Source organism: Scyliorhinus canicula, chromosome 20 (genome assembly GCF_902713615.1).
Source record: "Scyliorhinus canicula chromosome 20, sScyCan1.1, whole genome shotgun sequence".
Taxonomy (NCBI): domain Eukaryota; kingdom Metazoa; phylum Chordata; class Chondrichthyes; order Carcharhiniformes; family Scyliorhinidae; genus Scyliorhinus; species Scyliorhinus canicula.
Genome location: NC_052165.1, coordinates 59377110 through 59400148, shown reverse-complemented (window position 1 = coordinate 59400148; position 23039 = coordinate 59377110). Strand labels below are relative to the sequence as shown.

The following is a 23039-nucleotide window of genomic DNA, read 5'->3' as shown; positions in this document are numbered from 1 at the left end:
CTTCGCCATCCTTATTCTTCCCCTCGACTTGGGGTCGGCCTGTCCACCTTGGGGTCCATCACGCAATTAAAATTTCCACCAAGTCAATTGATGCGTGTCCAGATCAGGGATTTCTCCCAGCAAACCCCACATTATTCCAATTCCGCGCATATGCGTTGACTAGTACCACTGGCGTCCCCTCCAGCATCCCACTGACTATCTCCCCCCTCCCCCGGCGTCTTTGCGTTAAACCCCAAGTGAATGACTCACCCATCCCTCCCTTAACCTACCGTGGTCCTTCACTCGGAGGTGCATTTCCTGTAAGAAGATCACCTCTGCCTTCAAACTCTTCAGGTGTGCAAAAACACGGAACCTCCTTAATCAGCCCAGTTAACCCCCCCCCCCCCCCCTCCCCCCCCCGAAGTTCCATGTTACAATTCTTACCATGGACGTATGTCTCCGGTCCTTGCCTCTTCTACCACCCTAAATTAACCACGCTCAGCTTCCAATGCCACCCCCCCCATAGATTTAACAAAGAAAAGCGTCTAAAGTCACAACCCACCCCCTCCAAAAGAAAAACGCTACAGACGGCAGGGGATTGGGGGGTTCACTATGTACTTACAAACTTTTAACTCCCATAGTACAACAACCATAACCTCCAAAATTTACAGATGCAGCTCCTCCATCTTGCACTAACTTTCAGTTCTTCCCCCAATTTATGTTCCCTTATAAAGTCAATAGCCTCTTCTGGCTTTTCCAAAAATAGCACTCCCGGCCTTCAAATGTGACCCACGGTTACGTCGAGTACAGCACCCTAAACGGGATCTGCCTCCGGCGGTGTTGGCCCTGTTGAATCCTCCACACCTCTTCGCCAGCTCCGCACCAATACCTTGATATATTTGGACATGGTTCCCCTCCCATTCATAGTCTCGTTTCTCCCCGGCCCGTCATAGGATTTTTTCTTTCTCCACTAATTTGTGGATCTGCACAGTCACTGAGAGCTCCCCTGCTCTCAGCATCTGCCTTAAAGACCTGTGGGCTCTGTCCACCTCTGGGGCCTTGTCCAGCTCCAACAGCCTGGACACTTATTTTTGTGGCGCTCGGTCCTTCCACATCTTCTGGCAGCCTCACACTCTGAAAGTTCTGCCACCAGGACCTGTTTTGCTTCTCCACTGTTGCCCTCAGCGACTTGCAGACATTCCCCAGGACCCCCACACCTGCCTCCAAGCACATGATCTCGTCGCTCTGGCCGGACACCACCACCTCCACCTGTTGTATCTTTACCTCTTGTTCCTCAAGGTACTTCTCTACAGTCCATGCACCCTCGCAGGGGTGCTTCTGCTCCCTCTATGGCCCCATTCATCTCCTTTGCTGTCGAAATTCATATTTGCTTCATCTGGGCCTTTCCCACTGGCGTCGACCCTTCTCCCTCCGCCATTTTCACAATTGTTACTGCACCACCGGTCCTCTCCAGTTCCTTAGCCTGGTCTTTGACTGTTTTTGTCAGGTCTGGTAGCCAGAAGACATATCAATCTTGGAGAACCTCTCCCTCTACATCTTCTGCACCACTTTCCTGCCGGAGTTACCCAACCAATGGATATAAAGTGCCCAAACCAGCACCTTTGAGCTGGAGCTGCCCTGTATGCGACCACTTGCTCCATGGCCATCACCGGAAGTCGGAAAAAACCTTTATTATGAGCTATGTGCTCAATGTTTTTGGTTGTTTCTGCTCTCTCCATACTGTTGATATTTTTAGCCCTCATCAATTTGTTAGCGAAGTATGAGGACAGCCTTCTATGTCTCATTTTGACACGAGAAGTGTATTCCCCCAAAGCTTGCAAGAGAAAAATACTGTAATTGTTGGAAATCTAAAATAAAAACTATAAGAATGCTGGCCATGCTCAGCAGGGCAGGCAGCATCTGGGGACAGGAAAACCGAGTTGACATTTTCAGCACCTTGCATCAGAGCTGAAAAAGGTTAAGAGGTAACACGTTTTAAGCAAGTTCAGAGATAGGGAAAGAGGTTGGGGGAAGGGAGGGAAGAACAAAAGAGCATGTCTGTGATCTGGTGAAAGGTTGGGCAGAAGAAATGATAAAAGGGATGATAGTACAGTACAAAAGGAAAAGGTAAAGTAGCATGTGAAGAACAAGATGCTGGATAGAGGCGGTATTTTGCCCCTCCAATGTAGAGGAAAACCCATTGTGAACAGTGAATGAGGTAAAAAAGAAAACTGCCCTTTTGCCTACCGAAATGTGTTTGAACCCTTGGCGGTAAGCAAGGAAGAGACAAAAGGTAGCGGTTGTGCATTCTGCCCTTGTATGGGATGGGGAGAAGGGAATGATTTGAGGAGTAGGTCAGGATGATGCAAAGGCAATGTTCGCTTTGTAATGCTGGAAGGGAACAATGTGTTTGACGTCAAGCTGGAGGTGGCGGAGCTAGGAGAGAATGATCTGCTAAACGTGGAGCCTGGTGCGGTGTGTTGGAAAGTGGAGGTCAGTCAAGATTCTGGGAGTGAAAGGAAAGGGTGAGGAGAAATATGTGGAAATTGAACAGACATGGTAAAAGATCCTGCCAACCACAATGGAGGGGGGCAGGAGGATAAAGGAGCATGAGAAAGTGTGAGCCATTGAGATTGGATTTCAGTAAGGAACGCTAACAATAGGGAAGTAAAGTCAAATCAAGGTCAAGTGAAATAAAGTAATCAAAGTAAGATCAAGTTAACTTAAGTGTAGTAAACATAGTAATTTATTCTACTCATTCTACTTGCGTCAGAGTATTGAATAGTTGTTACAGTTACAGAATGGCAGGTCAGCTCAGCCCAGTGGAGCACGCACCTTATGGTATGTGTGAAGTTGTAGGCCATCCTGCGTCACAGACAAGCACATCTGTAGGAAGTGTCACAAGCTGCACGAGCTTGAGCTTTGGATTTTAGAACTTGGCCGGCACTGCTGTGCACCCACGAGGCATAGGACTAATGGCTAGCATGTTTAGGAAGGTGGTCACACCACAAATTAGAAGTGTACTTTCAGAGACGAAATGAGTGATGGCCAGACAGTCAAAGGCAACTAGACAGGTTGCAAAGAGTCCCCTGAATCTAATTGCTAACCGGTTTGCCAGGGCAATGGCTCCTCAGGGGTGCAGCCAGAGCCAGGGTGGCACCACGGGTGGCTCGGCAGTACATGCGAGCAAGAAGATTGAAAGGGCAATAGTGATGTGGGATTCCATAGTCAGCGGATCAGACAGGTGTTTCTGCAGCAGTAAACATGACTCATGTCTCCGCTCCCCCCCCCCCCCCCCCCCCTCCCCCAGGTGAAGAATATCATGATGAGGCTGCAGGATGTTTGCCGGGGGAGGGAATCAGCCAGAAGACATGGTTCACAGTTGGTACGAGCAACCTAGGTAGTAAGAGGGCTGAGGTCTTGAAAGTAGATTTCTGGGACTTGGGAAGAAAATTAAAAAGCAGGACCTCCAGAGCAGACATGTAAGGATTACGCCCAGTTCCAGTTTTAAAGGGTGTGTTGAATGAGCACTTGGATAATCATGATCTAATTGGATTTACAGTTGGGAAGTCATATTTGATGAACTTTTGGCTTTTTCTTTTATGGATGTTACTAACAAAATTGATACAGAAGAGTCGATAGACATAGTATATTTGAATTTTAAGAAGGTTTTTGATGAAGTCTCCCACAAGGAGGTTGATTCACTAAATAAAAGCACATGGGATAGGAAGCAATATACTAGCATGGGTTAAAGAGGGCCGTGGAAGCTCAGTCATTGAGCATGTTTAAGGTAGAGATTGATAGATTCCTGATTAACAATTAAGTAAAGGTCAAGGAGGTGGGGATAGTGTGGGTAAAAGGTGGTAAAATGTCCGATCAGCAATGATCGTATTGAATGGCGAACCAGGCTCGATGTGCTGAATGGCCAACTCCTAGGAAAAAGAACTTAGTGCTGGTATGGACGGTGACATCATCACAACAGACCAGGCATTGTCAAACTCGGGTGTGACCCGCGGGTGTCGGGAGGGCCATGGAGCCATTCGTTGTGGCGCTGCCGAGCGCGCAAATCCGCGCACAGCAGCCGTCTGTTAATAATGCCGGCCGCACACTGCCTTCAAAATGGGCAGGAAAAGATTTTAAAAAATTTGGCCGCACTGCACATGCACCGATGATCGGGCACGCATGCGCAGTGCGGCCGCATCTTTTTTAATATGGGGGCAGTCTTTTTTTCCCCTCAATTTTGGTTTGGGGGGGGGGGGGGGGGGGGAAGAGGGGGAGAGAGAAGGAGCCCAAAACCATTTTCTCCATTTTTAGAAGCATCAAACAAGGTAAAAGAAAATGGTGGGTCGCGATGGTTGGCCGGTTGGTAAAAAATGGGTCCCCGGAAAAAAAGTTTGAAAAACACTGCAACAGGAATGGAGAAATTGTGTGGATGGAATAAAATCTGATAAGTGGGGTGAGAGGTATTACATTCAAGATAGCAGTGGTAGTCCAGTTTATAGCTGATATTGGTCCTCAGAAATGGAGGTGGGAAGAGTTGGAGTTGGAGATGGATTTTTGAAGGAAAGGGTGAAAATTGAACGCAAAGTTGAATCTTTCCAGTTCAGTGCAAGAGCAGAAAAAAGCAACACTACAGGCATTAATGTACAGGCAAAAGAGATAAGACAGAGGGCCCGATTGTTTGAGAAATCCATGAAAAAGAAGACATGGTTAGGAGCCATATGGACCCCTATTTTTTTTTTATAAAGCTGTTTATTTGGAGGAAGTAAGTGAAGTCAAACGAGTCGTTATTCAATCTGAGAACATTGTTGCCAGGCAGAGGAGGGTGATAGTGCTTACCGACTGGCAGGGCCTCTGATCAGGAAGATTATAATCGAAGCTTGGTTCAGCAGTTTCTATTCATAGCCTGCCCTCATTATTTTCTTTTTGAACAGTAGCAGATGGTGATGATTGTGTTCTAATTTACACCTCCGAAATCCATCTTTTACTTTTATTTGCCAAATTGTTAACTCATTTTACCTTGCACCATCATCTCTTTTGTCATCTAATCATTCTTCAAATACTGAAATTGGCCAAATTTCCTCAATGCTGATGGGTATCCAATGTCCTTGAAGACTTTCCTGCGCACACCTTGTTTTGGTGCAATTGTAACTTATTGAACTTGTGAATAGCGACCTTTGGATGCAGCACAGCAAAGTGACTTGTCACACTATGAATCATATCCACATTATGAATCATATCCTAACTAGGATGATCAACACATTAAGTAGAATGGAGAAACTAACAAATAGAGCAAAACTTGCAAAAAGGACAGCCTGCATAAAGGTTTGTGGTGGAATTATAAAAACATAGTGTGATTGTTTTTCCACCCATTATTTCTTTAATGGGCATAAATAATTGGTTTGTGATTTAAAAAAAAGTCTTTGCAATTAAGACTGTTGATATCCTTTGAGTTCATTTACAACCGAGGCCTGGAAGACTCTAGTTTGGTGATTTTTATCCGACCCCACACCTCTTTCTCCCACCTACACCCCCACGGTTATTTTGGAACCCAGTTTAAAAAAAAAATCTTTATTGTCACAAGTAGGCTTACATTAACACTGCAATGAAGTTACTGTGAAAAGCCCCAAGTCGTCTCATTCTGCCGCCTGTTTGGGTATTCGGTGGGAGAATTCATAATGTTCAATCCACCTAACAGCACGTCTTTCTGGACTTGAGAGGAAACCGGAGCACCGGGAGGAAACCCACGCAGACACAGGGAGAACGTGCAGACTCCGCTCAGACAGTGACCCTAGCCGGGAATCGAACCTGGGACCCTGTCGCTGTGAAGAAACAATGCTATCCACTGTGCTACAGTGCTGCCCACAGTTTTGGCAATGACCATGTCTTTTTGATATTTTGCTCATTCAAGCACCTTGTCCTTTTTATTATTCCTATCTTCCCTGTGTGTGTGTGTGTGTGGAGGGGAGGGAGAGGGAGAGGGCTCCACTCCAGTTCCTTCCCTGTGTCCACTGCAGTATCGCTGCTGTTAGTGGCTTTGTGAAAAGCTTCTTGATTCTGTCTTTGCCATCAACCCCATGGCTGATCAAGATCTTGCTTCTTGCCATTTTCACAGCGTTGCAATGTAACTCGTGCTCCTTGGTCCTCCAAACCTACTTTGTATTCCTCCGCTCCATGAATGGTGGCATAATCTCAAGTCACAATATTATGTCTCAACCTCTCCCTTAATTACCGTACTTTACCATCTCTGCCTTTTAAAAGTCTCCTGAAAATCTAATGTTTTACCATGCTTTGGGGCTATCTCTAACTTTGCTGCTCCTTCTTGGCAACTGTTCTCCTACAAGTCCCTTGAGCCACTTTACATTAAAACTCTTCATGAAATATCTGTTGGTTGACAAAGCACCTATTATGTAAGAACTTGTACAAGTGAGTACAACGACTTGCTAAAATATTGTATGTACAACTTGAGGACCCCCATATCCATTCTGACATAAATAAATGATTTTTTTTAAAAATAACTAACTGGCTGCATGCTTCAAAAGCCTAACTCCTCAAAAATGAATGTTTTGCTTGCATATAACCCAAAAAAATGAAGTGGTTCTGTGGTTCACTATAGTGCTTTGATATTGGCTTTTAACAACAATAGGTGGCTTTTTGAGTGTTTCTGCATATGAAGCTCACAAAATGGTTGCTTTTCGTAAACGTTATTGGCGAATCTTGTTATTTTAAATTGCATGTTAACCTTTTTGCTTTTTAACATGTACCAGTCTGAAGGTGGTGGAGTTTTCAAAGGATTCCCTGGTCTGTCGTCTTCAACTGGAAATACTGGCTTTGGAGGATTTGGAAACGGTTCTGGTTTCAAGCCTTTGCAGGGGTTATCCAATGGAAGTAATGCATCATCTTCCTCTTCGACATCTGCCCTTAGTTGCACTACTGATGTGAATGATACAGTAGGTAAGTAGAGACAAATACCAACGGCTGAGTACACGTCTTTTTACAAAAATCTGCATTCCAAGTGTACTATTTTTCTCCCCTTTTGCTCATGTAGAGATCTTTAGGTTCTGGGTATTCTTGAAAAGTTGAGCTATATATGATGGTCAAGTGTTGCAGTTTTGATTTTTTAATATTTGATCTAAACCATTGCATTTTGAACAAATTGCATTTTGACTATTTCTATCTTATATGTACATATTACATTTAACAATATGGAAACTGGCCATTTGGTGCAATCCATCTTCCTTGTTGCGTACACTCCCTCCATATGAGCAAATAGTTCAATGAACTATTTAGCCACCCTGTTCCTGTACACATTTGAAGACTTTTCCCTTCATCCACTTCACCAATCTAATTTTGAATGTTGACATAGTTTCTGCTTCAATTACTGATCCTGAAAATGAATTCCACACCGTCTCAACTGCCAAGAGGATTCCATCTTCTAAATCTCTCACTGTTAAATGTATCTATTCCTCCTCAATCGAGGGCTTTTAATTATTGCTTCCATCTACTCTTTCTGACGCTTTCATAATTTTAAACAGTTTGGTGAAATCAAACAATAATCTGCGAAAAGTAAGATTTTAAAGATTTTCTTCACATTTGTATTTCCTCATAACATGCTGTACCCTACTGAACCTGTGCCCTTTCTAAAATATCCTTCCTGTAATGTGGAGACCAGTATGTCACATAGTTCTCTGGGATCTTATTCAGATTTTATATGGGCTCATCATTGCCTCTTAGAGTTTATTTCTCTACTGTTGAGGGAAAACCTAGAACTCAATTAGCCCCCTTTGAAATAGACTTGGCAACCCGAGGTGCTGCTTTTTTCATGTCATGTCAACTTCCTTGTCCTGCTCATCCGCAGGACTAAGCTTACTTCAATTCAGCATGTAATTACTACTTTTTTCTTTGTACTGAATACGGCACCTCGCATATTGGCAACCGCCCCCCAAATCAATATCTTTGCAGCTTTATTTAATCTTAAACTTCCTGTTTGGGTATCATACAAATTTTGAATTTTTTTTCAGCTGGTATCAAAATAATTGATGTATGCAATCCACCAAAGTAATCTCAGCAGCAAAAAGTACTCCGTTTAGGTTTGGCTTGCCATTTCTTTAATGATTACATTCTTTGTATGTTGTCACTTGTAATGAAACTATATTAACATATGCTGAACTGTTGCTGAAATGTTTCACTGTTACATGTCGTGTGTTTTGAGGAGTGGCGAATCAAAAGGCATTTGATAGCTATGGCATTTCAGAGGAAATTTCTACTTCGCTCGACAAGTAGTGTGTAACTATATTTTGCATACAATGGATATTACGTACCTTCTGTATTTTTAAGTGAGCTCCTATTGTAAGAAAAAGTCCTGATCTATGAAAACTGCTGCAGAACTCAGAACGATTTAATAGATTTTATTTTGCAATCTATTTGAATATTTAATTCTATTTCATAGGTTCTTTTCTGTCTAACGGTCCTCCATCTAACCCCTTGGCGAAAGGTGAAATAGGTACAAAAACAAATGGTGTTAATCAAATTAACTCTCGGAGTAAAATGGGCTGCACTGAATACAACAAACAACTATCAGCGCTGAATTGTTCAGTCCGAGACTGGATCACCAAGCATGTCAATGAAAATCCGCTTTGTGATTTGACCCCAATCTTCAGGGACTACGAGAAGCATTTGACAAGCATTGAGCAGAAATATGGTAGCAGTTCTGACAGTGGTTCAGAGAGTGACACAAGCAGCAAGAGGCCAGAAAAGCAATCTGTTCACACATTTGGTGTTTCCAAAACATCACAGGGGACAAACCCACCGTCTTTATTCTCCTCTGTCAAAAGCAACGATATTATTCCACTCACTTCAGAAATTAAGCCTGTGACTACAATGGGAAACACCAGCTTCCTCTTTGGGAAAACAGTGGAAAAGTCTCCTTTACCCGGCTTTTCTTTCAATAGTGGCACATCAGGCTCATTATTTGGAAAAGACCTGAACCAAGAAAAAACTGGTGCTCCAACATTTTCCTTCACAACATCAACAGAATTAAAAGGCAATGAACATAAAGGTAAGGATACTGTAAAACATTTTTTAATAAACCATGTTTATATTTATAGAAATTCAATGGTCCTAAAGTTGAGGTATAATAACACAGTGGAACCTCTGCTATCAGCATAATGGAGGGGATTCTCCTCTTTCACTTACCCTGTCCTTCCATCAATAAGGGATTTATTGTGGCCAATCCACCTACCCTGCACATCTTTGGGTTGTGGGGGAGAGACCCACGTGGACACTGAGAGAATGTACAAACTCCACAAGGACAGTGACCTGGGGCTGGGATTGAACCCGGGAACATACCTATTTTTGATCATTGCGTTCTGAGCTGCTTGGTAAATTTGTTAAAATATCAGGCCACCATCTCTCAATCTCAATTATTATAACAAATGAGGCCATTCAGCCTACTGTATCTGCATCAGCTCTCTGAATGAACAATTCACCTAGCACCACTCCCCTGCTTTCTCCCTGCACTTTCTACCTTTTTCAGATATCAATCCAATTCTTGAATGCCTCAATTGAACCTGTATTACAATCCCAGACCAGACCCCAACAGTGGCTAGGATACTGGAGCAAAATCCTAATATTTTATTTTATTTTCATAGAATTCCATTAGAATTTACAGTGCAAACGGAGGCCATTCAGCCCATCAAGTCTGCACTGCACTGGCCCTTACAAAGAGCACCCCACTTAACCTTTTTGGACACTTAGGGCAATTTAGCATGGCCAGTCCACCTAACCCACACATCTTTGGACTGTGGGAGGAAACCGGAGCACCCGGAGGTAACCCACGCAGACACTGGGAGAACATGCAGACTCCGCACAGACTGTGACCCAAGCCGGGAATCGGACCTGGGACCCTGGAGCTGTGAAGCAATTGTGCTAACCACTATGCTACCGTGCTGCGTGGCACAGTAGCAAAGTGGTTAGCACTGTTGCTTCACAGCGGCAGGAACCCAAGTTCGATTTCCATCTTGGGTCACACCTGTGCGGAATCTGCAAGTTCTCCCCTTGTCTGCGGGGTTTCCTCCGGGTGCTCCGGATTCCTCCCACAAGTCCCGAAAGACGTGCTTGTTAGGTGAATTGGCCATTTTGAATTCTACCGCTGTGTACCCGGAATGTGGCAACGTGGCGATTTTCACAGTAACTTCTTTGCGGTGTTTATGTAAGCCTACTTGTGACAATACTAAAGGTTGTTACTATTATTATTATTATTATTTGTAAGACTGCAGAACAAATACTTTGCTCTAGGAGTGATTACATGAGAAAATAGTGTTTTGGTAAAATAAAACTGTTTTTCAAACTTTTTATCTGGGGACCCATTTTTACCAACTGGCTGACATTTGCAACTCACGCCGGCCTACCTGCGCGACCCACCATTTTCTTTTACCTTGTTTGTTGCTTATAAAAATGGAGAAAATGGTTTTGGGTCCCTTTGGCCCCCCCGAAATGGAAAAAAAAGGCAGCGACCACATTAAAAAAAAAAAAAGATGCGGCTGCACTGCTCGTGCGTGCCCAATCATTGGTGCGCATGCGCAGTGCGGCCAAATTTTTAAAAATCTGTTCCTGGCCATTTTGAAGGCCGCTTGCGGCCGGCATTATTAACAGCCGGCTGCTGCGCGTGGATTTGCGCACTCTGGAGCTCCCCTGAGTTTGACACTGCCTGATTTAAAACTAAACTTATTAACACAATATTAAGCTCTTTAACAGCACATCCGAAAATAGCCTCCAATTATCCTATAAACAATATTACTAAATACAGTATATATCCTTAATTACTATCGCTATTCCCAATTAAACAACAAGAATGGAAAAACATAGTTCTCAATCCATCCTACCATCCCAATGGCACAGAGGAATACTTGCTTTCCAGAACAGATTTGAATCCTATTAGAACCCTTGCAGACTGGATATCTTCAGAAAGCTGTTTAAACTGATTTGTTTCAGATTTCCCCCTTGTCCACTGAGAAGTTTGCACTGCTTTAAATACTATTCTTTTTAACTATCCTACTGTGAAAACAAAATACTTTGCTCATGGTCTAAAGATCTAACCTCAAAGCTTTCTCAAAATGTCTGTATACCTTGGCTTCACTCATCAATGACATCCCAGCTGAAAACAAATTAACTCCCCAGGCCTCCTAAAAGCTTTCTGGTCTTGCAAAACAAGATTCTGTACAAAATATGACCACTGCAGTCAAACAGATTCTAACCCAACCCTTAAATTGCCAAATGTTTATAATCCAATGCATCGAAAATCCTGTATTCGTCACACCCTCAATTTAACCCACCTCCACTACATGCTCAGGCAGTATATTCCAGATATTAACCGCTCATTGCATGGAAAAGATTTTACTCATATCGCCATTGTTTCTTTTGCCGATTACTGTCCCCTACATGTTCTACTGACATTTGGGAATCCCTCATTCCCATCATCTGTGTATGTTGTCAAACTGAGAGCATCAAAGTGTTAATTATAAATACTTTGAGATGTTGTAGGATAAGAGAAGCATGCTTGGGAAGAAAAGGTGACTGGACCGTTGGTTATCAAAACTCTCCGCAACTAAAGTTTTCCTTGCCTTATTTACAGGTCTGCTGTTGATTGCTTTTTGTGGGCAGCACGGTAGCATGGTGGTTAGCATAAATGCTTCACAGCTCCAGGGTCCCAGGTTCGATTCCCGGCTGGGTCACTGTCTGTGTGGAGTCTGCACGTCCTCCCCGTGTGTGCGTGGGTTTCCTCCGGTTTCCTCCCACAGTCCAAAGATGTGCGGGTTAGGTGGATTGGCCATGCTAAATTGCCCGTAGTGTCCTAATAGTAAGGTTAAGGGGGGGGGTTGTTGGGTTACAGGTATAGGGTGGATACGTGGGTTTGAGTAGGGTGATCATTGCTCGGCACAACATCGAGGGCCGAAGGGCCTATTCTGTGCTGTTCTGTTCTATGTTCTATGATTAATTATCAAATTCATTATCACTTATCGTGCAATTAGCAAGAAAGTAGAATGCAAACTAGATTACCCATTTTTCATCCTGCCGTTGCTATGGAGGACGCTGGAATTTCTTCTAAGTTACTAAAAGATCATTTTTAGTTGCAGCTATATCCTGGTACTACTTGAGACATTTTTTTGGTATTGCAGTAACTAGTTCATGTTTCAGGGTCTGAATTTTGGTTCTGTACTAACCAAAATTGCTGAATTATGAAGATTGACTAGACACTTGTTTTTTTTAAAATTTAGAATACCCAATTCATTTTTTCCAATAAGGGGCAATTTAGCGCGGCCAATCCACCTAGCTTGCCCATTTTTTGGGTTGTGGGGGCGAAACCCACGCAAACACGGGGAGAATGTACAAATGCCACACGGAATTGACCTAGATCCAATCTGGGACCTCGGCGCCATGAGGCCGCAGAGTTATCCACTGTGCCACCGTGCTGCCCGAGACACTTTTTTTAACCTTGTCCAAGAAAAATAGGATCCCCACACATCACTGAAGCGTAGCCAGGTCCTAATCAATCCTGTTGATAAATAGGGCAGCACGGTGGCACAGTGGTTAGCATTGCTGCCTCATGGCGCCGAGGTCCCAGGTTCGATCCTGGCTCTGGGTCACTGTCCGTGTGGAGTTTGCACATTCTCCCCGTGTTTGCGTGGGTTTCGCCCCCACAACCTAAAAATGTACAAGCTAGGTGGATTGGCCACGCTAAAATTGCCCCTTAATTGAAAAAAATGAATTGGGTACTCTAAATTTTTTTTTAATTTAATGTGAAAGGGGAGCCCACTTTGTCCTCACGATCTCACTTTAATTCGGTTCCAAGGAGGAGAGGGCAATTCAGATATCGGGAGCAGGTTTCAGCCAATACCTTTGTGCCTTTATTAACACGGAAAATCCAACCTCGTGTAGATCGTCATGAAGGGCAATAGCAACAAAATGCGTGTTTTACTCTGCCCTGGATACCCCTGCCGAATGCTGACAGCCCCGTGGGCTTTCGGCATATTTTAACGTGGTATTACAGGTAAGTTGCAGCAGCGTAGTTTTTTAATTTGGAGTCAGCTCTAAGTTAATAACTGACTCTGTAGTCTCAACCTGAAAAGGAATTTATCACACACCACTTCTCTTTCAAATTCTGAAACTTGCCACCCGTGGGTCGCAACCCTGACTTTGAAAATCCCTGCCTGGATGATCCCTCCGAAGTCGCCACACACTAACTACATGGGAATTGCCCAGCAAGTTTGGATTGTCAGTGGGCGATTTCCCTGTGTCTGAAATGCTCCAAAACTGAATGGGTTAAAGTTGGAGACTTTGAATAGTTAGCAGAATAGTTACCCATTAAAGGTTAGGAGGATTAAAACTATTTCTAGCAGAGATAACCAGACTCGCTCGCTCGTGCTCACGCTCGCTCGCTCTCTCTCTCTTTCTTTCCCCCCCACACGCGCACACGCACACACACACACACACACACACACACACACACACACACACACACACACACAAGACCACCTATCGATCAAGTGGCTTTGGGACCCTTTAAACTTACTGCATTATGGTGTGACTTGGCTCTCCTCCTCCACGCCCCCTCCCACCTCCAAACACTCCTGCTCTATGAAGGAAGAAGTCACAGAACAGGTACACTACATTTCTGAGGAGGCTCAGTTTAGAAGACTAGGTGAGAAATATTGAGTTCCACATGTGGAGCTCCAGTGCAACTAAAGAGTGAAGAGGAAATTCCACGGCTGTTGCCAATCCTAGGAAGGTTCAACTCAATGTTTCTACTTGTGGGGAAACCAGAGTTATGGCCCATAAATGTAGTATGAATACATCCAGCAAGAGAAGAGTTGTTGAATGTGGAACGTTTTGCCATAGGAATTGTTGAAATGAATAGCATAGATGAATTTTTAAAACTAGAGTACCAATTCTTTTTTTCCCAATTAAGGGGCAATTTAGCGTGGTCAAAACACCTATCCTACACATCTTTGGGTTGTGGTGTGAAACCTCCGCAGACACGGGGAGATAGTGCAAACTTCACACAGTCAATGACCGGGGTCGGGATCAAACCTTGGTCCTCAATGTCGTGAGGCAGCAGTGCTAACCACTAAGCCACAGTCTCTCCCCTTGCTTTGATGGGTATGTGAGGGAGAAAAATAAAAAGATGATCTTTATGATTATCGACCACAAGCATACCTTTGCTTTCAGTATAATCATTGGAATTCTTACAGCTCCATGCGCTGTAGGATTGGCCTTATTAGCAACCTTGTAAATGGAGCTCAAGCCATTTACTCACCATGTGAGCTTGACACTGAAACAGGGCATATCAAAGTCATCCTTTGGAATATTGACTACCCTAATCCGATCCTTGCTCGCTGTATATTACACAAATTCAGGAATGGGCCTAAGATTGCCTGAAAAGTTCCCAACCTACCTCCGATTACCCTGGAAAGCTAAGGGGTGGGATTCTCCTTTTCTGAGACTTGAAGTGTTGAAGCCAACGTAGAATTCGTGGACTTTCATGACAGAAAAACTAGCGCCACACCTGGACTGATTCTGGTGCTATTAAGGGGCTAGAACCGGTGTCGCATGGAACACAATCTATTCCAATGAAAACCCGTGTGGGATTCGCCGGATCTATAATTGTCCACATTGAGCTAGTTGTCTCTCATTGTTTCCCAAGCTCGTTCTTTCGAATGCACTCGTTTGCCTCCGAGGAGTCAAAATAATGTTCCTTCCCCGATATAGGACCCGTAGTCTGGCCGGGCTGGGTACAGCACCATACCACACCTTTGTCATGAACAATGTGGTTTTGGCGCAGTTAAATTCTGCCCGCCGCTTGGCCAGGTCTGCTCCAATGTCCTGGTACAAGATGTGTGTCATTTCCTCTTGCACAACTGCCTGTGTTTTATTTTTTGCCCACCTCCGGATCCGCTCTTTATCCTGAAATCTATGGAGCCTCACTATCAAGTAGTGGTTCCCCCAACTTGGTCTCTATTGGAGCAACCTGTGGGCCCGGTCCACCTCTGGGGGCTTGGCGTTGGGTTCCTCCCCTCTGTGCCCCAGTCCAGTAGCCCGACGGGTCACAAGTTCTGCCAACAGGACCTGTTCTCTTGGTCATCAACTTTTCCTTTAAGTGCCTTCTGGATCGTGACCAACCTTGCCACCACGAGTTTGAGCAAGGCGATCCGCTCTCCTTGGTCCATGGCAGTTGTTTCTAGGTCCTGCGCTGTTGCCTCTTGGGCCCCCAGTCTCCGCTCTACTTTGTCCATTGCCTCCTTTATGGGGGCCAATGTGGCCTCTACTGTTGACCCTACTGCCGCCACGAGGTCCTCTTTCATCGCTTCTTTGTACCTCTGGCGTTCCGTTGTGATGAACTCCATCAGCTTCTCCTGGGTCGGTTTTGGCGATCCTGTTAGTTCGCGGCTGCCACTCTGGTCTCCCTGTTCAGGGGTCGAGGTTTTCCTCTCCCTGCTTGTGCTGTTTTTTTGGCTGGCTTGCTGGCTTGTTGGCATCCTGGTTGGCTCAATGATGGATGGGGATTTAATCCGTTAATCTGGTGAACACTTTGCCTCAATGGTGGATTAATTTGGGTAATATTTTGCCCTTTTGGTGCCTGTTTGGGGTTGAACGGTCTAATCGAGTCTAATCTAGGAGAGAGCCACCTTTTGTGCGACCGTTCAGCTCATGCCACCGCCGGAAGTCTGAACATCACATTTTAGTGGGCATAAAGACCCATTTTGACAGGTATTCTACATAAACCCATGTGACTACATAACATTCTCTTGAGACAATGGGCAGTTGACAGTGAGTTGTCCTAAGTTTGGGGGATAATGCAAAAAAAAACCTTTTTTTTTTGTTAAATATTTTTATTCTCCATTTTCACATTTTCGCCAGAATTTACACTCCACCCACAAGCAGTAAATGGTAACAAATACAAAGTTAGTTTCCTTATCAACAACAACGATCCCATCCTTCCACCACCCCAAGCATCGACCCACCTGACAATATACGCATCAAATAGAACAAACCCTCGCACGGTGGGACAAACAAAGGAGAAATAAAAGAGAAAGGAATTTGGAATCGCCTATGGTCACCATTAACCTATACAGTCCCTCCCACCCCTTCCCCCTCCCACTGACATTCAATGCCATCTAATCCCCAAAAGAGTGCCGTAGATGACACCCATGCATTGCAAGCCCCCTCCCTCGCCGACTCCTCCCCTCCACTTCCTCTGACAAAAATCCTCCCCCCCAACCTCTGTTCCTCTCACGCCCCCCCCCCCCCCCCCAAATTTCCACCCCGGCTAGACTCATCGGGACCTATTCTGCCAGGCCCTGATAGCTGGAGCCCCTCCCCCCACCTCACTCCCGTCCACTGGCTGGCTTAAACCGGCCAGCGTGGTTTCATCGCTTCTTTGTACCTCTGGCGTTCCGTTGTGATGAACTCCTGGGTATCTTTCCCCCTTGGGTGGCCCCAGGAGACCAAGAAATCCCCTTTAGCACACAAACCCCGCATACACACCCAAGCTCCAAAGAACCATCATTGCAAGTGAAAGTCTCCTCTGTTCCCTTGTCCAAGTATATACAACGTTAGCTCATTTAGCACATACACCTGCCTCACTGAAAAAATACAGTTATATGAGGCTACATCGGTACATGACCACTTCTCAATTCAGCCACAGTCCTTCTGCCTTTGCAAACTCCTCCGCTGCTTCCGCCGTCCAAAATAAAAGTCCTTGGATTTGTAGGTCACCCTCAACTTAGTTGGGTATACTATGCCGCACTGCACCGTACTGATGTACAGCGCCTTCTTCACCCGGCTGAAGGCTCCTCGCCAGCTCCACCGTAACACCGTAAAGTCCTGATATATGCGTATACCAGCTCCAGCCCACTGCACAACCCGCTTCTGCTTTGCCCAGCAGAGGACCTTCTCCTTCACACTACCTACGAAAACACGGCTCACTCTCCTTTGGTACAGGCCTCCGCGACTGATGAGCCCGATCCAGTTCATATTGGGAGGGATCATCACCCTCCCCCAATAGCTTCGCCAACATCATGGCAAAATGCTCAGTCGGCCTCGGGCCTTCCACTCCTTCGGGAAGACCCACAATCCTCAAATTCTGTCGCCTGGCTCTGTTTTCCAAGTCGTCCATTTTGGCTCGCAGACCCCTGTTGATCTCTATCACCTTCCACATCTCCTTCCCCATTGAGGTAAGTTGATTGCTGTGCTGCAACAATGTCTCTTCCACTTCCTTCAGTGCCTCGCCTTGCTCCCGTACCTCCGCCACTGCGCTCAATACTGCCACCCTCACCGGGGCAATCGCCTCCTCCACCAGCACTTTCAATACTGCCCCTCATTGCCTCCATATGTTTTGTGAACTGCCTTTCGAGTTCTGCGGCCATCACCGTAGTAATTTCTTCAGCCGTAGGCAATGTGGCCTCCCCTAGTGCCCCAGCCTCCATTTTTCTTGCTGTCCCCGCGGTGACCTTTCCACTCACTGATGGACTTTCAGCTGCTTTTTTCACGGCCGTTTTTTTACTTGTTCTCGACATCTTTCTTCGCTGTGCCTTCTCCCTGCTTTTGCCACCTCGGTTACCCCTGGGATTGGGCATTAGACCCCAAAAATGCCACTCCCAAGCGGGAGCCCTCCAATGTGCGGCTGCCTCCCGTCCGCCCTCACCAGAAGTCCCCAATGCAAAAAAAACCTGAATGCTAAGAAAACAGAGTCTCCGTATTTCTCTTCAATTATTTTTAACATTTTCTATATTTTCAAAATTACTTTATTATAACTATATTATTAAAACTACCAATTTCTTATCACTCTTTTTGCTCATTGCTGACCATGATTTTTAGTCATCTAGACCAGTGCTTCTCAAAGTGTGGTATGAGTGCCGGTGCCGGTACTCGAGCCATCGCCTGCCGGTACTTGGAGTGTTTCCAGAAAAGAAAGAGACAGTAATCCTGGATTGGCTTGTTTCGCTTACCGGTCCCTGGTACATTGAAAAAAAAAACTGCCGGTACACCACATCAGATAGTTTGAGATGCACTGATCTAGACCCTGCTCTGGAATTCCATCCCAGAATCGTTCCACTAATTCCTTCTTTAAAGCACTCTTAAAAGTCAAAATCTTTGACACAACCTGTGATCAACTGCTCCTAATAACATCGCACCTTGGTAGTGAAGTGCAAACGGCAGTCGTTCAGCCGATCCAATCTACACCAGCTCTTTTTAAAAGTCATTTGGTCCCACTCCCTGGACCTTTCCCCATATTCTTGGTTTCTTCTAGTTCATATATATATATATAATTCCCTTTAGAAGTCAAGCAATTCAATCTGCTTTCACCACCATGTTAGGCAATGCATTTCAAAGCTCAGTTGCTTGTTGTGTAAAACAGTTTTTCTACGCGTCACCCAATCTTCATAATTTTGTCCCCTAGTTATCAACACTTCAACTATTGAACAGTTTTTCTTTGCTCCCTCAAACCGTCATGATTTTAAAACCTCTCCTAACTCTCCTCTTAGTCTCTTTTTCTCGGAGAACAGCCCCAGCTTCTCCAGTCATGATCCCTCATCCAGGAACAATTCAGTAAATCTCAACTGTACACTCACGCCCATCATCCTTCCTGCAGTGTGCTGGCCAGATTTGGATGCAGTTCTCCAGCTAGGACTGAACAAGTGTTTAATAAAGTTTTAGTAGAACTTTGGGTTTGGATCTGCCACTTTTTAATAAAGGCTTGAATCCGAAGAGTTTTCTTAACGGCTTTGTTAATCTGTCCGGCACCATGGAAGATTTTATGGAAAAATAGTGGGCCTTGGGAGGGTGCTCTTTCAGAGGATAGGTGCAGAATTGATGGGCTGAATGGCCTCCTTCTGCATTGTAAGGATTCTATGAAATTGGTCATTTGCATGACAGCAGCAATGGCCAGGCAATATAAACTAAAAGGAGTACAAGAACATAGTGACTTGGCATTATTTTTGCCTAAATCTTCAAAGGTGCCAGACAGTAAAAGAGAATTTCTGGATCAGCACGGTAGTACAGTGGTTAGCACTGCTGCCTCACTGAGTTGAGGACCCGGGTTCGATCCTGGGTCGAGTCACTGCCTGTGTGGAGTTTGCACATTCTACCCGTGTCTGTGTAGGACTCACCCCCACAACCCAAAGATGTGCAGGGTTGGTGAATTGCTAAATTGCCCTTTAATTGGGAGGGGGGAAAAAATTGGGTACTCTAAATTTAGAAAATGGGGGAAAAAAAGATAGTTTCTGTTTGGAACATCCCAGGTATGCCACACTGCTGTCGAGAGAGGTTTGCAGGGATCACCCCTTTAGTGTGCTGTTTATCTCACAGCAACAAAGAGTCAGCTTGGAAGGATTTGAGAATTATCATAGAACATAGAACAGTACAGCACAGGACAAGCCCTTCGGCCCAGGCAATTGTCAGCTGCCTAGAGCTAGAACAATGAGCATAAGAGGGCAGTAGAAATCAGGGATGTTTCTGATCTAATGTCACTAAATAGGAATTGCAAGGAAGGCCTGTGCTTGGAATGAAGAGTCCCAAGTACATAAGGAATTAAAATTGTCAGATCTGCTGGTATTGGCAGTGGAATGCATACAGAAATCTGAGTGTCTGACTGAGAAATAGAAGAGAGGCAATTTGCATTCCAAAGAGCGGTTGCACACTCTTGGTTTGGATTCAGAAAATCTGAAGCAACCCTCAATCCTGTTACGTATAAGGGAACTCTTGGATGGAAAGAAAAAAATAGAAAACTTTATAAGTGCAATCTCTGATTATACAGGGTGGCATGATGGCAGTGTTTAGCACTGTTGCCTCACAGTGGCAGGGTCCTAGGTTGATTCTGACCTCGGGTGTTTGTGGCGTTTACACGTTCTCCCCGTGTCTGCGTGGGTTTCCTCCGGGTACTCCGGTTTCCCCTCTCAGACTACAGATGTTCAGGTTAGGTGAAATGGCCATGCTACATTGCGCAATCTTTAGGTGGAGTTATGGGGCTAGGAGTGGGGAATTGGGCCTTGGTAGTGTCCTCTATCGGAGCAAGTGCCGGTGCAGACTTGATGGGCCAAATGGCCTCCTTCTGCACTGTAAGGATTCTATGATCTCTGCACTATTCCTTTGATCTTGTAAATAATTAACTATGCTAGCAGCAAATTATGCCACCACTATAAGCCTGCAATAAAATCATTGTGCATAAGTGATATGGACATTGTGGATAGTTTGGAGTAATAAATAAATAAAAGTAATAAATGGGTCTCCCTAACAATCATAAACACTACCAAAACCGATCACCTCACAAGATATCTGCATTGAATTTCATTTGCCATGTGTCTACCCATTCCACCAGCCTCTTTCCTGGCTTGCTTCTGCATCTGTGAAGTACCTTAGATTTTTTTTGTATTCAAAAGGATGAATAGATGCAAGTTGTCAATGTAATAATCTTTCAGATTGTTATTGATAATGATACTAGAGAGATAAATGTTGTTTGCTCACAGTAAAATCCAGTCAGATGTTGTTAGAGATGGACAATAAATTTTAGCCTTTCTAGTGACACCCACATCCGGTAAATTAATTTTTAAAATTGCCATTTTAATTAGCAGAGGAAGCCATATCTTATGCAGCCATATGTGGAACACATTAGTTCTGCCGTTGTGATTCAAGCCACTCTACACATTTACTTTTCAGTTATGATCGTCAAACTAAATGGTGGAGAGAATGCACTTAGACCTCTAATCTCGCCAATTAATTATTGTGCAGCAAAACTGAATTCTGCAATCATTAATAGTGTGACATAACAGTCCGATGATTACGTATTTCTCTGCAAGATCATTACAGAAGCACACCATTGCATCCGTCATGGCAGTACCACTCTACTTGGTCATTTTTTCCTACTTTTCACGACCATTATGTTTCAATGTCTTCACCTGCTAAACTCTTGCTTTTACCAATTGTAGATGGAAAAGATGAAGAGAGTGAAGAACCTCCCAAACCAATTGTGAATGAAATCAAAGAGGATGATGCAATCTTTTCCAAGAAGTATGTAATTTTATTCTGAAATAGTGTTAAAACTGAATTCCAAAGATATTTAATTGTTTTTGTCACTGATACCTACTTCATTCATCTATCAGAATTGAATAATATTCTGTATTTTCATGATCTTTTGAAGCCCCTCTTTTTTTCCTTTTGGTTCATTCTCCAAATATACAAATCCAAACTGCCTTCATTCCACAGAAGTAAAAAACACTGAATTCTCCTTTCAAATACATTTGAACTCTGCAGTCGATCGATATCTCACTCTGCTGTATGTAATCTTACTGCTTTGACTTTCTTCCTGTACGTAAATTGCATAGATGTTACAGGATGAAAATGGACCTTTTGGCCTAATTAGTCAATGTCTACATTTATCCTCCATGTATGCATTTATCTATGATGTTCCATATCACTTTCACTCCCTTTCTTTTACGTGCCTGTCTAATTTTTTATGTCAGTTTCTGCCTTGCTCATGGTGGAAATGAATTCCACTTTCTCATAACCAACCCTCTGTAAAGAAGTGTCTCCTGTCCATTCTATTCTAAATCTTAATTAAGTATTGTATCTACAGCCCTCAACTGTACTGTTCAAAGTGTAAGAAACAGCCTGCTTCAATTTGACATGTTTAATTCCCCGTTTTCTTCTTGTATTTGTACCTCCTATCAGGCAGCATCCCAGTGAATCTATGTTGCATTCTCACTCTGAATTCTTACTCATATTATATAAAGGCTCATCGTTAATTCTTGGTTTTTATATTCTATCCTACCTAATGATGGAATGCCAGTAATTCTGTTGGCTTTTATTGTTGCTTTGGCAACCTGACGTGCTGCTCCCAGTGAATCTGTATACCCTATCTCTTCCATGCAACCAAACCTACTTCCATTCAGAATATAACTACGTTTTTAAACAAAATTTGTCACCTCAGATTTACAAACATTGAATGCCATCTGCCACTTTATAAGTACAATCTTGGATCATCTGGGGTGGCACAGTGGTTCGCACTGTTGCCTCACAGCGCCAGTGTCCCAGGTTTGATTCTGACCTCTGGTGACTGTGTGGAGTTTGCACGTTCTCCCCGTGCCTGTTTCCTCCAGGTACTCCGGTTTCCTCCCACAGAGAAAAGATTTGCAGGTTAGGCAAATTGGCCTTGTTAAATTGCCCAAACATTAGGTGGGGTTATGGGGCCAGGAGTGGGGGGCTGGGCCTAGGTAGGGTCCTCTATCGGAGGAAGGGCTGGTGCAGACTTGAAGGGCCCAATGGCCTCCTCCAGCACTTCAGGAATTCTGTGATCTCTTTGCACTAAACCTTTGATCTTGTAAATAATTAACTATGCTGGCATCTACTAGTGCATCCATATGTCCGTCAAAAATAACCCTCCGAGGAAAGCGTGTTAGTGCAGAAACCTCTGATCCATCTCCTAAAAAAAACAAAAATGGAAAAGGTGACTGGAAAGGTTGAAACGGTAACGGCCCAAGGTAGAAGAACAACTAAAGTAGCTGTGAGCACAAAAAAGCCACTTCCTGTCACACCACAACCAGCCAAGCCAACTGGACGTTCGACCAGATCGCGAAAATAGAAAACCCCACATCCAGTCGTACTCTTATAATCCACCTGCATATAGATTGTAGAAATTGCATTTTATTTGCCCTTTTGATTTTCCTACCTTTTTTGTTTGCTTTTGGCACAGGTGAGCTGTCGCATAATTTCAGTAGGTTGCTTGGCAGTCGACGGAAAAAGAATATATTAATATATTGGAATTTTGGTAGAAGGACCAATGTTTTTGTGATTTTTTTAAAGTTTAAGATTTCGGGTTTATGGCTTATAGGGATAAAAATAAAGCAATTATCAATTCATGCGCATAGTGTTAATTGTGAAGATGTAAACTCAGCTGTTGTTTCCTTGCTTTTAAGTAATCTGTATCAAGTATTGGAATTGTACATGGATATCAAAAAAATGCATTTTTATACACTCTTTAAAAAAAAAAACTATGCTGGCATCAATTT

The 23039-nt window shown here is 44.0% G+C and overlaps 1 protein-coding gene across 3 annotated transcripts in view; it reads left to right on the top strand.

Moving 5' to 3' along the window:
• Positions 1–23039, top strand: part of nup50 (nucleoporin 50) — an 85752-nt gene that overhangs the window by 48224 nt on the left and 14489 nt on the right. For all 3 annotated transcript variants that reach the window (XM_038779921.1, XM_038779922.1, XM_038779920.1), the window contains 3 exons: positions 6747–6933; positions 8429–9037; positions 20961–21042. In XM_038779921.1, the coding sequence (XP_038635849.1) occupies positions 6747–6933; positions 8429–9037; positions 20961–21042 (878 nt within the window). The remainder of the gene's footprint in view (positions 1–6746; positions 6934–8428; positions 9038–20960; positions 21043–23039) is intronic.